Genomic DNA, 16,214 nt, shown 5'->3' with positions numbered 1-16,214 from the left:
ATTACTGAAGACCCCCTGTTTTGGAAACTTCTAGCAGCAGATGCAAATCCAAATGTTACAAATTGAGTCATTTGGTATTTTGTAATCAGTCTCTGCTGCAGTCCGTTATTTCTTATTGTCTTGTTGACTAAGGAGGAAAATTAATCCCTGTGCAGTTTGTAACATCCGGTTTAAGTATTTGTAGACATTTGTTGTCTTCCCTTCTAATCTGAGCAGATTCAGTTCTTTCTACCTTCCCTAATGGGTCTTCTTTTTAATTATTTTTAATCAGCTTGTTACCATCCTTTAGGGGAAGCTTCACTTCAGAGTTAAGTATCATTCGGACAGTGCCCTGTCTCTAGAAAGGCTTTCATCTTTATGTGAAATGTGCTTTCTGCAGCTGGAGCCCTGTGACACTGCATGCAAAACTGCCTACTGCAGCCTCAGTTTTATGTGTCTCTCCACTCCCCTGCATCTAAGCAATTGCATATATAAATGAAAAAAGTGCAGAGCAAGTGCAAAACGCAACCGTACGTTGTTGCATTGGGCTGTTTACGCTGCTGGGTAGTGGAGAGCCTGGTCCTGAGATGTTCTGCATACAGCTTGCCCATTACACCTTGAATTCTAGGATCGAGTAATTCTACTTGATCTGCTTGATAATTATTAATAATGAGCAGCCTTGAGCCTGCCATCATTTTTGGAATATTGGCTTTGTCCCATGTCATTTGGACAATGCTTCGGAGTACTTGGTTGAGTCTGAAAATAACATGCAGTGCCTCCAGGGACAGTTTACCTCAAGGTTCTAACTGTAAACTAAAGACTGTTGTATTATTATAGATGGACTAAAGCCAGGTCTGGATGAGATCCAGGGCACTAACCTGTCACTGGAAGAGATGCCTGAACTGGCACATAATGAGTTGACTCCCTCAAATTTAGCTGAACAATCCTTGGTAGCCTTGCCCAGCCTTTAGGCAAGAAAACGTTTTAGTAGACTAAAACAGTGCAGTAGAGCCACCACAATGTAGTGAGATTGAATCAGTGGAAACATTCAGAAGCATCACACACCTAAGGACAGCATAAAGTAGCATGTATAGATGCAGTGGGTTAAACGGGCTCTCCTGGAAGATCTTTCCCTCTCTGAATCTGTGAGAACATACTTCCAGGTGTCACTAAATGAGCTTGAAACTGGAGCTTCCAGTCACCCTTACAATTCCCATCATGAAATCAAAACAGAACAGACTGGACAACAGATATAATTTACTTTGCTGACAGCATTGACATATCTTGTGAGGTTTTCTCATCTCCATACAGCCTGTTGCAGCCAATGAGGAAGATGATGTGAGGAATACAGAGATACTGCCACAAAGTGGAAGACATTAAATGCAGAGCTGCAACCCCCAATTTTCACCAGCTGTGTTTTTCCTTCTAACCCTTTATTCTTGCAGCACTTAGGCTTGAATTAGTAAGGCTTTCCACACAAGAGAATGATCTGATTCTAAGAATATATCTGTCTACATGTTTCCATGGTGTTTATTTCCCACCCACCCCTACCCCTCCAAGAAAATGCTGGGCTTTTATTGTTGTGGGGTTGAGGTTTTTTAATCATCTTTTTGGCAGGGTTTTGCATGGATGTGAAAAATTTACAAAGAATAAGCACGCAAGTATGAGCAACCCATCTCTATGATTGCAGAGGTTATTTCGTCTCTATCTGCTGTAACAGTGGTGGGTAAGGGGAGAGGGCCCATAGTTCAGAGCACTGAAGGGCCACAGAATTAATGCACTCAAAAAGCAGGGTCCACACTTAATTTGCATAAATGCTGACCTAAATCTGTTCTCTCACGAACAGCTGCACATGCAACTGTCATGGTTGCCCGTACTGTTGCCTTGAAAGTGAGTAACAGCAGTGACTTGCTAGTTGCCACCTGCCACAAAAACCTGCTGCTGAACATTTGTTCAATGCAAAATAGGCACTTGTGTGAAATGAAGTTTTCATGAGCCCTTCAGACCTCAACTTTGGACCTCTCAGTCCTCTTCCTCTATATGTAAAGAAATTCTCCATTAAAAAGAAACTTCTTTTGGTTGGTTATGGGGAGGTGTTAATGGAGACCCTCTGCCCAGTGCTCCTGCTTGGGAAGGACCTCTTTAATAGCCCTGTCTTTCTGTTGCCCTTTCTCTATTTCTTCTTTTGTTCTTTCTTGGACTGTTTCCTAATTGCTGCTGTCTAATCACCACAGAGACCTTTCTTATCTTTAATCTTTTATCCCAGAGTATAAAATTAAGAGCTAAGCTACTGGGACACTTATATATGACTCTGAGTAACTCTGTGAGCACACTGCTTGGGCCCTACTACCAGTTTTTCAAGAACTGATGATTGTTACATTCTGAAACAATCATCTTCAGAGTTGTTAAATTTGGACCCATATCCGCTAGAAAAATGCACAAATAACAGATTTTGATTCATTACCTAGACCCCGGGAAGAAAAAGATGCCCAAGGTCAGAACACAAGTGCTAGCTCTAGAAGTAACTATTTACGAAACTTACGTTTATTTTGAGTTTTATTTGTTTCAACATGTTGTTTTCAAGACAAAGGACAATACAACTAAACCCTGACCAATCTCACTGTGAATAATAAGTCTTTCCTTCCTGCAAAGAGAACTGGTCCACTGATATTAGCTTTATTCATTGATCTCGGTGTGATTTCTGACTGAGCAGGACTTGAAGGCTCAGTATGTTGGGTGGTCATACCATCATAAGCACGCAGTTTAGCTGCACCTGTGGCCTCCTCTAGAACTGTCTCCTTCTAACTCCAGTCCTCTGAACTGCATCCAAATTGGAGATCTAAAAACAATATTGGGCATAATACAAAGATACAAAGCGACTAGAAGCAGAAAATGAAGCTTTAGGACTCAATCAGAGGAATGTTTACCACATAACATCCACACTGTGGATTTTTAAAGCAGTCCCGGGCCTCATGCTGATCTTGCCTACTTGGTGTTGCTGCTAAAAAGAGAAGGGGCAGTCTTGTCTGCCAATAATGCAGGTGCACTTCATTCAAACTCTTTGATAGTAGTTTCTCCAGTGAACCTCTAGTATTTATACAATATCTGTGAGTGGCTAGTGTGCCTATCAGATGGAGATTTATTAGCTGTGTGCCATGAGTTCTAGATATTTTAATTAGATATTCTAGTACATTTTATTTGAGAATTTTGGATGTGATTTCACAACTGAAAGCTGGATTCATCATCTAAAATGAATGATTTCTAGGAATATCATAGATTTGGAACTGGCTGCATAGGAAACTGGGATATACTGATCAAGCACAAAAAAAGCCAGTTGACAGTCATGCCTCCACTTACTAAAGAAGGTAGTGATTATCTACAGCTTTCAGTACTGTTTTTCATTATCTTTATTTTTAAAGACTTGATTGACTATGTAAATCAATGGATAGTACGTGCTTGTATATTCCTGTGCATGCAGCAATCAGTGCTGATCTGATATATTTGTGGTAGAACTTGCTATCAGTCTGCACTGAGCTAAAGAGAAGCAGTTATAAAACAGCAATACAGTGAAACGGGCAGAAAATCCTTTCTGGATAATCAGCCATACAAATGTAAGTACAAAATAAACAGAGACAGGAAGGGATAGCCCAGGATTCTAAGACAAAATGAAATCTTTAGTTTTGGAAACCCACCATCCTAGGGGATAATTTCGTGCTTGAAATCAGCACTTTAGGAGCAAATTTCCAAAGCCTTTAAAAGATGAAAAGGTTTTTAAATAACTGAGCAGCAGTAAGAGATGGAACTGCTGCAGTAACTATAATGAAAGAACTATCAGCCCTGTGGCTAAATAGCCTTTGGGCTTTTGCATGACTTTTTCAAAGATCAACCTTTTCCTTTTAAAGGGAGAAAAAGCTATTCACACTTACGTGGGAACAAGACAACTCATGTGAAGCTCTGTGACTTTTGCCTCTGGAGGCCTGAATTCAAATTCTAATTACGTCACACAAGTCTAAATAATTTTTGGAGGTCACTACATGGCATTTCTGCAAATTGCAAATTCATCCAACAAGCTAACCTACTCATGTAACGGGTCACAGAAGAGAATGGAGAGCCTTAATGGGTGCTGTAGCTGTATAGGGACCTGACTTTGGCAGAACACTGCAGATGAATCAATAACATGAATCTCCTCTAAGTAGATCTACTGTTGAGGAACCAAGAAGAGTAATGTAATAAGAGAAAAGTAATGTCACTATTGACATTAGCTGTTGCATAGGGAAGAGGTAGGGAAAATGGTCTGACAGCCATCTATATCAACAAGCACAATGGATCAAGAGCAAGGGCTTGGCATGCTAGACTCCAGGCTACACTTGCAGAAAGTCCTGAAGACCTGCTCAGTCTGGGCCTAGTGTCAGTGTATGGCCTCTTCTTTCCTAGCTTGTCTGTATCACACAATCAGCCTCAAAGCAGGCAGAGAATGACCTGAACCACTCTTGTAAAAAAAAAAAAAAAAAAAAAAAAAAAAAATTAACAACAAAACAAACCCAAAACTTTTGAGGGAATAGTTTAGAGGGAATTATTTACATCCTCGAAGTGAAACAGTTCCAGCACACTCTAGAATGTGAGTTGCTTTATCACTTGGCAATAAAGGAATTTCAATATTTCACTTTTGGGTAACATGTTCTATGCTAAACTGAATTGAAATACATTTAATTATATTTTTCTTTTTTACATATTAAACGTGGAGAAAGAGAGTAAGGTGGCAAAGCAGGAGGCTTATTGGAGCTCAGAATTTGTCTTTGGTGTAAGGAATTCTCACTGTGTAACTAATGTTTCCAGTGGGAGTTCAGAATCCCTGTATTGCCAAACGTTCTGCAGAGGTGCGTAGCCTCCTCCAGTTTTCACAGAAAAATAGTGAAGTCCCTCAAGAAAGCACAAAAAGTACAGGTGGGATGGGAGGAGGTGTAAATGGTAGCTTCCTGATTATTTCTGTTTTCCCTCCCCTAATATAGTTGACTACAGGAATTTCCCAGTGGTACTTGCACTAACAAAATTTAATATGCTGAGATTGTGTCAGCAAAATTCACTTTTCAGATAGTTGATTTGCCATGGTAATCCATGTCCCTTTGGAGCATTGCTAGTGCTAATAAATGTTGCAACTTTGTGAAAACAAAACACAGTAAAACTGCTGTTTTCTTTAAGTCAAGGGAGACTATCTTATTTTGAAATCAAAAGTGTGAAGTCAAATGCCAGCGGCCTTTGCCATCAGTTGATGCTGTAGAGTAAAACTATGTGAAAGCCATTTAATTAAACATACCCAAGTCAGTATTGCCCCCTACGTTTCCAGCAAGCAGAAACTACCGTGCCATAGAAGTGTGGGATCAGTAAGTATTTTCAACAAAAATAACATGCAGTGGAAAACCAGTTCAGCTCAACCACGGTGTGCCACAGACCTGCTGGTATTTGAATGCACTTCCCACTCTCAGACAGAGACCTTATATTTCCCGTAATAGCTCAGTCTGTTAAAGAACAGCTGACTGCAAAAAACAATGTGCACCAAACTGAAAACAGCTGAAATATGAACATAGAACTTTACCAAAGAATGAAATAATGTTGTGGAGTCCAGTGGTTGTATACTGGGGACTAAAGAAAAAAAAAAACAGTGGAAGGATTCAATGTCAGCATACAGTAAGAGTAATCTGGGGCTAGGTGGCTGAAAGTTGATTTTTTTTTTCATATGTGTCTCAGACTTTATACTGCCTTTCCCAGCTGAGAAATTGTGCATATCCTTGAAAATGTGGGGCCAGTATTTAATGAGCAATGAAAATATGACTCAGTGCTGTTATAAAGAAATAAGCTTGGCAAATTCGACTGGTAGCAATGCACTTCCCGCATACTGTATCCAACGAAGAGCAAACACAGTTTGCTTCACATCTTTTATGTGTTCTTCGTTAAAGGGAGTTCATATAACAGCAAAATGGCATTCCACTGTGATTGTCTAATTTCAGAGAAGCTCAAACAGCTGTTTTGTGTGTTTTCACTTTGCCATCATGCAGCTGACGTGGTTATAAGTCAGTGCTTCTAGATCTCCGCTCTAGCGTTGTTCTTGCACAAGTTGCAGCAGCCTGGTGGGGCTCTTCTGCAGGACTTCTGCATTTACACAGTCTCCCTAAGAAGTTCAAGCTAGTCAAGGTTGTGTGTGGAGTTTTGCAGGAGTGTGTGCTCTCATGACTCTGAGGTTGAGCCCAGCACTGCTTTCACTTGTCTTCTGTATAGTGCTGTGTGGGAAGCTTGGACAATTCTGGAGATTCACCCTCTTGTCAGGGAGATCAGTCAGCATGGCAGTGAACTATAGCTATACCCAAAGTTTTTCTAAAATAAACCAGGAATTACAGTTCACCTGGATCAGGGAAGGTGTACTTGGATGAGGACATCTACAACAGGTTCAACATAGTCTAGTTGTTAGCAGAGGTGAAGCAGCAATCTCTGCAGACTCCATCTTCCCTGATCTGTCTGCCCCTCTCCCCTTCTCTCTTCTGGACTCATCTTCCATTGCTGCAGTTTCTTTGATTCTTTCTCAAGGGTTCTCTGTTGCAAATTAATCTCTTCCCTTGCTGTTTCTGTTGTCCTTATAGAGGCAGTCCTTTCTCAGTTAATGGCTCCATTTAGCTCCTGCAGAGAGTTCTGTATAAATTGCCAATATTTCTAGCTCAGAGTGGAATTTTAATTTGTTCTTTCCATCACTACGGCGCATACAGAACAATTGGGGAACCAAGGTACGCATAGGGATCTTGTTATTCTTCCTACTGCCTATGTACGATGAATCTTGCCTACATTATTTGCTTTTATCCTACAGTGACTGTATAGCAGGATAACCTGCCTGGAGCATTCTCTCCCCTGGTTCATGATCGCTGTGCACTTGTCTTCATCCAGCTCTGTCTTGCCTTTCTCCCGAAGACACTCTGAAAAAAAGTTATAGATATTTATATGGATGTATAGAATGCACATACAGAATTCGTAAAATTCCATAATTGAGTAACACAGTAAGAAGAGCCATAAAAATAAGTGCTTGGAGGGAACAACTGAGCTTAAAATTTGCCTTCTCCTTCAGTACTTCGAAATAAAAGAAATGCAATTGTCAAAATAAATAATTTTTAACAAGAGCAACTGATCAAGTGCTGCTCTTTCCTTTGAGTGTCATCAGTTCAGACTGAAGCTGGGTTGAACTCTCCAGTCTCTCCATTGCATCCATCTGATAATGCCATCTACAAACTGCAGAGTGTTTCTGAACAGTTGTAAGGAGCAACTGTGGCTTGGAGTCACTTTAAGACTACTAGGATGTTGATGCTTAGAAAGAAATTCTACCCAGAATAAGAGCAAAGGCATCTGGAGTCCTTTGCTTATATTTTAAGCCATTCAGAAGCAATTTTATTCCTTTGTTCCTAAGTCCATAAAAGGAAGTCTAGTTTATTTTAGTTTTTATATTTTTGCTTATTACAAAGTTTGGAGTTTTGTACTTTTTTACCCCCATCTCTGTCGTTTTGCCTTGAGTCAGCTCTGAGACCTTACATTCCCACTACTTATCACCCGTCTTCAGGTTGAATAGATAAATGATACTTCTCATGATGCACTAGAATGTTTAGACTGAAATACTTAAATGTTTTTGTCACTTTTTTAGTCACTATGGACATTAATCTTCTAATTTTTCCCAGGGAATTTCAGAAAATGGGCTCTTCGTCATATATTTCTCCCAATCCTGTGCCCCACCACACTCAAGCAAAGCACTTATGCATATCAGTTCATTTCTGCTGGTAACAATAATATTGACCATTGACTTCAATGGAATTATTCATATGCCTTAAATTATGCACATACATGAATACTGGATTAAAAACCAAGCAAGCAAAGACAACTAATTAGATTCTAAATATTGAAGGATCTGCAAGGTGGACTCTTCATCCTTAGGATAATAATACAACTAAGTCTAAATCCAGCTTTAAGGATATATGATGGGTAATAAGAAATATGATCCTTTTCTTGTTCCTTCTGTGAATGGTGAAGTCAGCCGTCTGCTCTGTATAGACTTACCTGAGGTGTATGTGAAGACCAGTCAGGAATTTCTCAATTTAAAATGTGCAGTTTTCATGTCTTTATTGATATGACATGCAGCAGCCTTACACCGTACAAGCTCCAAACAAATAAGCAGATTCAGGATGTGTAAGATTTCAGTGCTAAAGAAGCAATCCCATAGTTTGCCCCACAGGTTGGAAAAAGTGCTTATGACCCTAACATACATAGAAAGTTGATTTTAGTACTGTGTCACTTTTTACTGTTTAGTTCTGAGTCACCTCATTGAAACCTTTCTGGGGCTTATTTTAAGCATTTATAGTTTTGTCAAAAAGTTAGAAATTGTGAATAACAATGAGTAATTTACATGTTAAAAGCAACATCAAGGGTAGTAGGGCTTACAATAATTTGCAAAATGCATAATTAGTATATTTATTACAAGTGTTACATGAAAAACAGTACAATGTATGCAGTGTACTGTTTAGAGATCAGAGAAAAGTACAATGTGCAGGATTTGTTACCAGAGCTAACCAACAATGCTAGATTTTTTGCCTATTCAGAGGTTAGTTTATTCGTGTCATAGACTCAACAATTACAGTCCATTTACCTGCCTATGAGTTGTTTAAGAGCATGATCACTAAAGAGACAGTTGTCAGATGTCTTAGGTCTCTAAAGAGAAGTTGAGAGAAAGAAGAGTCAAACCTTCACAAGTCCTCTGCCTGCTCTAACTACTAGCAAGAAATTCAAAGGCAAAGACTGCGAGTACTGCAGAGCCAAGGCGTTCTTAACCCCAAATCAGCTCTTCAGTTGAGAAGTTAACCAGAAGAGAATGATTCATTGAATAAATAGGGGGTTTTTGATTGCAGTGTAGCCTCAAAAATCGTGCTGTTGCCAGTTACAGTTGTTAGTTGGATGTTCCTAGGAACTGCCAGCAGTATTGTTTTTCTCATTTGGGATGAATACTTTGTTCCTCAGCTATTTCTGCTGATATAATATATCTAGCATGAGGAACTATAGAAAATGAATCTTTCAAAGTTTTTCTTCTTCACTGGACAAATTTATCCGGACATCTTCTGGAAAATTCACCCCACCTTAGTTAGTTCTGAACAGTTACGTTGGTTTTGTGAGACCTTTTTTGTTCCCTGACTGTATGAATGCAAAGAATTTTACTCAGTCTGTGAAGTTTCAGAAACAGAGCAAAACTTTAACTATTGTGAAAGCAGCGTGAATTCTAATGGAACCCAAAGAAATAACAGAGGAGTAGGAGTACTTTCCATTCTAGGCCACATAGCCCTTGCCTGACACGTAGGATTTACTGGCTGACTATAATGTCGATTTATTTTTTTTTCACTTTAAACACAGCCATAGCTGTGAAGGGTGATGTTTCACCCTCTGTTTATTTTAATTGTTTTTTGTACCTGAGTTCTGACTAAAAAATATGGGGGAAGACGTATTTCCCTCACAGCGCAAAACAGTGCATCATCCTATTAAAAATGTTTCTAGTGTTGTTTAAACAGAGTTTAAGTTGTAGATCCATGAGCATATGTGTGAATGAAATGGATTCACCCAAATATTTATGGGAATAGAAGGAAAGAGGGAGTGGAAAGGGAAAATTTATGTTTTAATCCAAACCTCTTCACTTTGTAATTGATGAATGATAAGTATCTAAATCTCACATTAGTGTATTCATGGCTCTTTGTGAGCACCTGAACCATGCCTGCCAGTAGGCTACCATTTGATCTTTGATCTAAGCTGAGGAAATCACTTCTACACATCCTTAAAGTTATGAAAGTGCTTAAGTACTTTTTCTGAAAAAGATGGTTTTCTAAATGAAGGTTTCAAGCAGGAAGATATATTCAGCAACAATTGCTACTTCTTTCTTTTGTCTCCTGCTCCCAATATTCTTCAGACTCATATTGTTACAAGAAATACTTGGTTTCAACTAGAGATCTTGTTTCTGGCCATAACCATTACATTTGGCTAGATCATTTCCTGAAGCACTGAATTCCACAGATAGGCTGCATAAGATGGCATTTCTACACAAAATTTCCAAATTTACTGCCCTTTAATTTTATTGACTACTCTGCTCCTCTTGATTACTGTTACTCTGTGAAAGGTTATGCACTTCATTATAGAATACTTGAAGTACTTGTATCTAAAAAAGGCTATCATAACATTCAATAGTAATTAGAAATCAATTAGCAATTTATTTAAGAAATAGAAGCCTAGCCCTAGTGTCCTAGCTAACTTGCTTTCCATTAAGCCGCAGCTCTACAGTATTGTGCACCGAACAAGTCAGACTTCATTTTTGCTTCAGCTTGCTGCTTCCCAGTGACAGCTGCCCTTCTGTGATGGATTAAACTCTCCCTGTAACTTTCAGCTATTTTTGAAAGACATTTAGCACAAAGTGTCAGGGTGTGGGTAGGTGAATTGTAAAGTCAGCAGAATTTAGTGAATTGTGCCTTACCCCTCCCATTAAGTGACTGAAAGACCTCCACTATGTGTTTGGTGATGCTCAACCATTATATTAACAGATAATATACCTCTAACGTTATCTTTGAACTGTGATGCTTGTGTAATGAATGAGATACTTGCAAAACGTGCCAGACTATTACCGCTGGGAAAAAAAGATCTCTAAAAAGTAAAGCATGCATATCTCCTGTGGCTTTATGAATATATCTTCACCCATGTCTTCTGAAGAACCAGAAGATACAGGCACAAAGGCCCTACCTATAGAGATAAATAGACTTTTATTTCTTGGCTCCTGCTGAAACTGCTGGTTGTAATTATGATCAGCAAACTACAGAATTAAATATCCTGGTGTTATTTGTAGAAGATTAGCTGTATCATTGAGAGAAAAGCCTTCAACTGGATGTTGAAATGCTATAATCATGATTGCAATTAAGGATGCTTGGAAAAGGAAGAGCTCTTCTCCAGTACAACAGGGTCCATCAGACCTCAAATATGCTGAAATACCCTCTTTTCAACATGACGCCGAGTGGTTTCTTTGACAGTACCCAGTGAGACAAGGTAATATCCCACTTTGCAGGTTGGAAAGCTGAAGCATAGTGAGCCAAAATGGTGTCCCCATGGTGCCAGAGAGGGTATGTAGCAAAACATGAGAAGGAATCTAAGATCCTTTTCTCTGAGGTCTCTGAGATCTGATGCATTAATGTTCAGAAATGTATGAACTTTCTCACCGTTGAGAGCAGTGAATGTGAATGTTGAGATGTGAGCTATGAAATGTTAGGCAGTTTGACCCAGAAAGTGGAATTGTTTCTATCAATGACAATCTGCAGATTCCCACCAGTGCTGTGCTTCCAGCTGACCTAACAATTGTTCCATACATGCTTAAGTTGACATCAGGTTGCCACCACCTTGACTACTGTACCTGGAATATTATGATTCAGACCTACAATGGCTGATAGTCTTTGTTCAGAAATGTAAATTTAGAAGATGATCCACCTTTTCTGTTGACATTCATATGGTTAATAGTAAGCACTTAGAAGAAGTACACTCAGTGACCAGAGAGCCAAACTGTGTCGGAAGTTGTATTGTCTGTCCTAGAGAGGTAACCTATAACTGAACCATTATCTGTTCACTGTAGACAACAGTACAAAATATATTTTGCAGATGTCATTTTCTGCAACTGGTAACACTCTTCTAATCTTGTCATGACCTTCTGCAGCTTCTCCACTTCAGTAGCATAATCAGGAAAAAATCAGCTCTACCACCTAAGTTACGCTTGTAGTGAAAGCCTCCAGCTGCAGTCAACAGGACATGTGTATGCATACACACGTGATTAATAGCTACGTATTCACAGAATGATGATAAGTTTCCAGGAAGCAGTTTCACTCAAACACAGGTGCAAGGTTTTTTATTGTAACTGTATGAGAGTATTGTTCGGTTGAGAGCAGTCCATCCTAGACTTCTAGAATACACAGAATCACAGTGGTTGGAAGGGACCTCTGGAGATCATCTAATCCACCCTCCCTGCTAAAGCAGATTCGCCTACAGCAGGTTGCACAGGATCTCATCCAGGCATGTTTTGAATATCTCCAGGGAAGGAGACTGCACAACCTCCCCGGGCAGCCTGTTCCAGTGCTCTGTCACCCTCAATGTAAAGATTTTCCTCTTGTTCAAGCAGACCTTCCTGTGCTCCAGTTTGTGCCCATTACCCCTTATCCTGTCACTGGGCACCACTGAAAAAAACCTGGCCCCATACTGCCATTTTGGAGGAAGCATTTCCAGATATTTGGAAGTATACAATCTTAGACAAGAATTTAGTATTTGTTAAATGTTGATACATTGCTGTTACTTTTTTAGGTAAGTCTATTTCTTTTTTTTCCCCCCAACTTCTGCCAAGCAGCCTATATCTCTGCATTTCTCCTTTTTCAAGCACAAATAGTAAGCTCAAAGTGTACTGTCTCCTTATCAAAAGGGGGTTTTAATACAGTTTACCGAATACCTAATGTTTTATCAACATATAACATACGTTCTGTTACCTTGGCTCAGTCCCACAATGTATGGAATAATCTCGCTTTCTGCTAAAGAAAATGAGACATGAGAACACTAAACGTAGGGGGTCCAGCCACAGAGAGACAGACTCAGCTGTCTGCCAAATACTGGTGGTTTCTCTACACTTGAGAAGCTATCACTGTCTCTGCTTCTCGGCTTCTCTGTTATGTATATGACTGGGCAATAAAAAGGAGATGAAAAGCTGATCTCCTAATGTTCAGTCTAAGTCCCAAATGCTCTGCTGTACCAGAATGCAGGTCTATTTTTCAGGACTAATTTGTGCTGATGCTAGCTGGTACAATCATTATGCAATTGTGCAGGCATTGGGAATAGCCAGAATACACTATACTCTTGTTATATACTTTTCCAGACCATGATGGAAGCTTCTTGCCATCTGGAATTGTCTTTGTGCTGGAGTAGTACAAAAGGCACCCTGATATGCACCTGAATTCTGTACCCAGCACCCTGGCATTTGCTATTTAGAGTTTTCTTCTATCACAGCTTTGAGAAATTCTCCTTTTCCACCTGACAATAAAAACCTGACGATAGATAAATACCATACAGCTGAGGATTTTTTATCACCATCTATCATAATTAGAGGGAAGTCAAGTCATCATTGTGCCTGCACTGGTAAATTCTTAACGGCAGTTTTTCAAAGTCATCCATATTCATTGTGTGGATTGCTTTATATAGATAGTGGCATTCTTTGTAGAAGTGTGAGGATGTTAGGTCTCATTTCTTTACTTAATTCCAGCTTGGGCAGTTACATTTTGCCTGCTTGATTTCTCCACTGTGATGTCAGGTGAATACTTGCTTCCATCTTTATATACCATGATGTTTCGTTCTCTTTAAAGCACTGATGTGTTTCACGTCAGATGTGTCTACTTTTTGGTCATGTGGGATGAAATGTGGCTTGCAAACATAAACAATAATTAGTCTTATTTATAAACTAAGTGAACAATTCTACAAAAGTATTAAAAGGGAAGCTGGTTAATATGCTTAGGGAATGTTAGATGTTCAGGTACTCTCTTCTGACCACCAAATGTATTAATCCTGTGAGGAAGGAGCTGATGAACTGTTTTCGCAGAGGCAGATTTTGGGCTTATTTTTTAATGAGTCACAGCTGAAGGAGCCCTGAGATAGAGTTCTGGATTGGCCCATTGACTGTGGACTGTTGCCAGACAAGGACTTTAGTGACTGTCCTTTGAAAGAAAAATGGATAATGGACTTCCATCCACAAAGAACTGATTATATTAATGTTACTCTCCTGCCTTGTCTTACTGAAGGTCTGACATTCCTTTCCTGAGTTGTTATGAATCTTGAGTCAGATCTCCTCCCCTGAAGTGTGTCTCAGTGTCCATGTATGGAAGAATATTTCTTCTGTGATCACAACAAATGCTTAGGTTGCAAAGGAGAGAGCACTTTCCTGGAAGGAGAGGACAACATACAATAAAATTTTCAAAAGCATGGAAAACAAAGGAACCTAGGCTGCTTTATACCTTTAGGTACTTTCAAGTCTGCAATTTAAGTTCATAAATCATTTTAGTGTTCCTGAAAATGTTAACCACCATCTGTTTCTTTAATGATGCTATGTCTGGCTCAGGAGATAAGTGTTTATGAAAAGTAAAGAAGAAGGGACTCTGATATTTTTGATACCATCGTGAAAGTGAGATTCTATTATGGTATCCAGCAGCTTTCCAAATCTTTGAACTTTGAAGGAGAATTCAAGATAAAATAGCTTTTATGTACTAGATGCTTTCAGAATATATACAATATCTTCTTATGTGCTAGAGTTGCTCTACACATAATACAGGTTCTGGTGTTAAAACAATAGTCTGCCTGCTTCATTTACAGATGCTTGTGGTGGTGTGAAAGCCAGACCTATGTTCATGCCATTCAGTTTACAGTCTCAAATTCTCTGAGTATTCAGTTGTGTAGGAATCACATATGGAAGGAGAGACTCACCCTTCAAGGAAAGAAAGGAAGTTTGTGAGAAAGCTTTAGAAAACACTTGACCAGATCAGAACATGGTGGGCCTTCCTCAAAAGCACACAGCTGCTGGCCTCACTGTGGTAAACTGTGAAGATTACCAGAGCATTGCCAGGGAAAGATCAGTATTTGCCCACACTTACCACATGCTTATCTCTGAGATACGTGTACTTGTGCTACATGTGGGAAGTAAATGTGATCCGACAACAGTCTGTGGCAATACTTAGCAAAAACTAGCAGTATTTTCACTGGCAGCCAAGAGTCATACGTACGTGCAGTGGTTAAAAGTTTAGAAGTCATTGGATGGACACTTGTGGCACTGTAAGTGAACTCCAGAAAGTGGCAGTGCACAACTTTGAGCATTCAAAGTGCCAGTACAGCACATGCTTATATCTCACCTGTATTAATCACTGCCTGTAAGGAAATGGCTAGGGAAAAAAAGCAATCAAAGGAGAGGTCACATCAGAAAGAACATACAGAAACACTCTCTAAGATTATGTGTAAACCAACCACAGGCTCTGTTAACAAACCTTTCCATCTGTTCCTTTGCCTAAACATTTCTGCTTTCCCTCTCTGTCTTCTAACTTTCCTTCGTCTTTCCAGATGCAGGACGCTATGGGCTATGAGTTACCATGGGTGTATTTTGTCAGTCTGGTCATCTTTGGATCCTTTTTCGTTCTAAATCTGGTTCTTGGTGTGTTGAGCGGGTAAGCTGACAGTTTTGGTGTCCTTTTTCCAATGCTACAGGGCAAGACTCCATAATAAGGGTTCTTCCCTGTCACCAGGATTCTTTCAGAGGGATTAAAAATCTGAATCCAAGGAAGCTTCACATCAGCTCTCAAAAATTTTGACAAAATGTTCAAACGTTGCAAATAACAGTACAGGTAACAAAAGAGGTGTTATTCTCTGACAATGAAATTCAACCTCAGGGCATTCAAAATCACTAATGTCAACCTGTCATAAATTTCCAGAAAACTGGCAATTGAAATTCTTACTGCTGGTGACTTGGGATCTCTTTGGCTGGAGCCTTGCAGTGCTCAGAATCTGAGCTTGTCTCACTAATTATCATTCCACTCTTCCAGGTCAATGATGCCATAGGAAGGGACTGGCCCTGGATCTATTTTGTTACACTAATCATCATAGGGTCATTTTTTGTACTTAACTTGGTTCTCGGTGTACTTAGCGGGTAAGCAGTACCAGGAAAATGTTTTATTATTGTTTATTTTTTAAAATTTGTATTTCTATTCCTACTCTGGTTACCAGAACAACGGGCAGTGGCAGGTTGATCTCAGGAACCTTGATAGAAGGCCTAGGCTACTGCTAAGCCAATAGCAAAATACGGCATTCCTAATGGTGTGGAAGAAGTCCTTTGACTAAATCAAAGGAATACAAGACAACTCTTTGCCTTTAACTTGTCCCTCTGCCTAAAACCTCTAACTGTACTGTGGCAAAAGAACGATGCTATGCTCCATTGTGGGTGAAGCATACCATTCACCATAGGATGGGATTAGAGTAAAATTTCTGGAAGAGTCAGTGGGACTGAAGGAGGAATGAGAGCGTGAGACAAATCCCTTCACATTTGTGGGATGAGATTACCGCCAAATTATGTCTTTTCACATTGGTTAGTATCTCTAAAGCACAGCCTAATGGGAGACTGTTTTCCC

At 39.5% G+C, this 16,214-nt stretch overlaps 1 protein-coding gene across 4 annotated transcripts in view; it reads left to right on the top strand.

Moving 5' to 3' along the window:
- The window catches only part of CACNA1C (calcium voltage-gated channel subunit alpha1 C), a 491,226-nt gene that overhangs the window by 328,124 nt on the left and 146,888 nt on the right, over positions 1-16,214 (top strand). For all 4 annotated transcript variants that reach the window (XM_086467242.1, XM_086467225.1, XM_086467239.1 and 1 more), the window contains exon 8: positions 15,154-15,257. In XM_086467242.1, coding sequence (XP_086323368.1) covers positions 15,154-15,257 — 104 coding nt within the window. The remainder of the gene's footprint in view (positions 1-15,153; positions 15,258-16,214) is intronic.

Source organism: Leptosomus discolor, chromosome 1, assembly GCF_034619465.1.
Source record: "Leptosomus discolor isolate bLepDis1 chromosome 1, bLepDis1.hap2, whole genome shotgun sequence".
Taxonomy (NCBI): Eukaryota; Metazoa; Chordata; class Aves; order Leptosomiformes; family Leptosomidae; genus Leptosomus; species Leptosomus discolor.
Note: the sequence above shows the minus strand (reverse complement) of the source record. Positions and strands in the feature narration are given on the sequence as shown.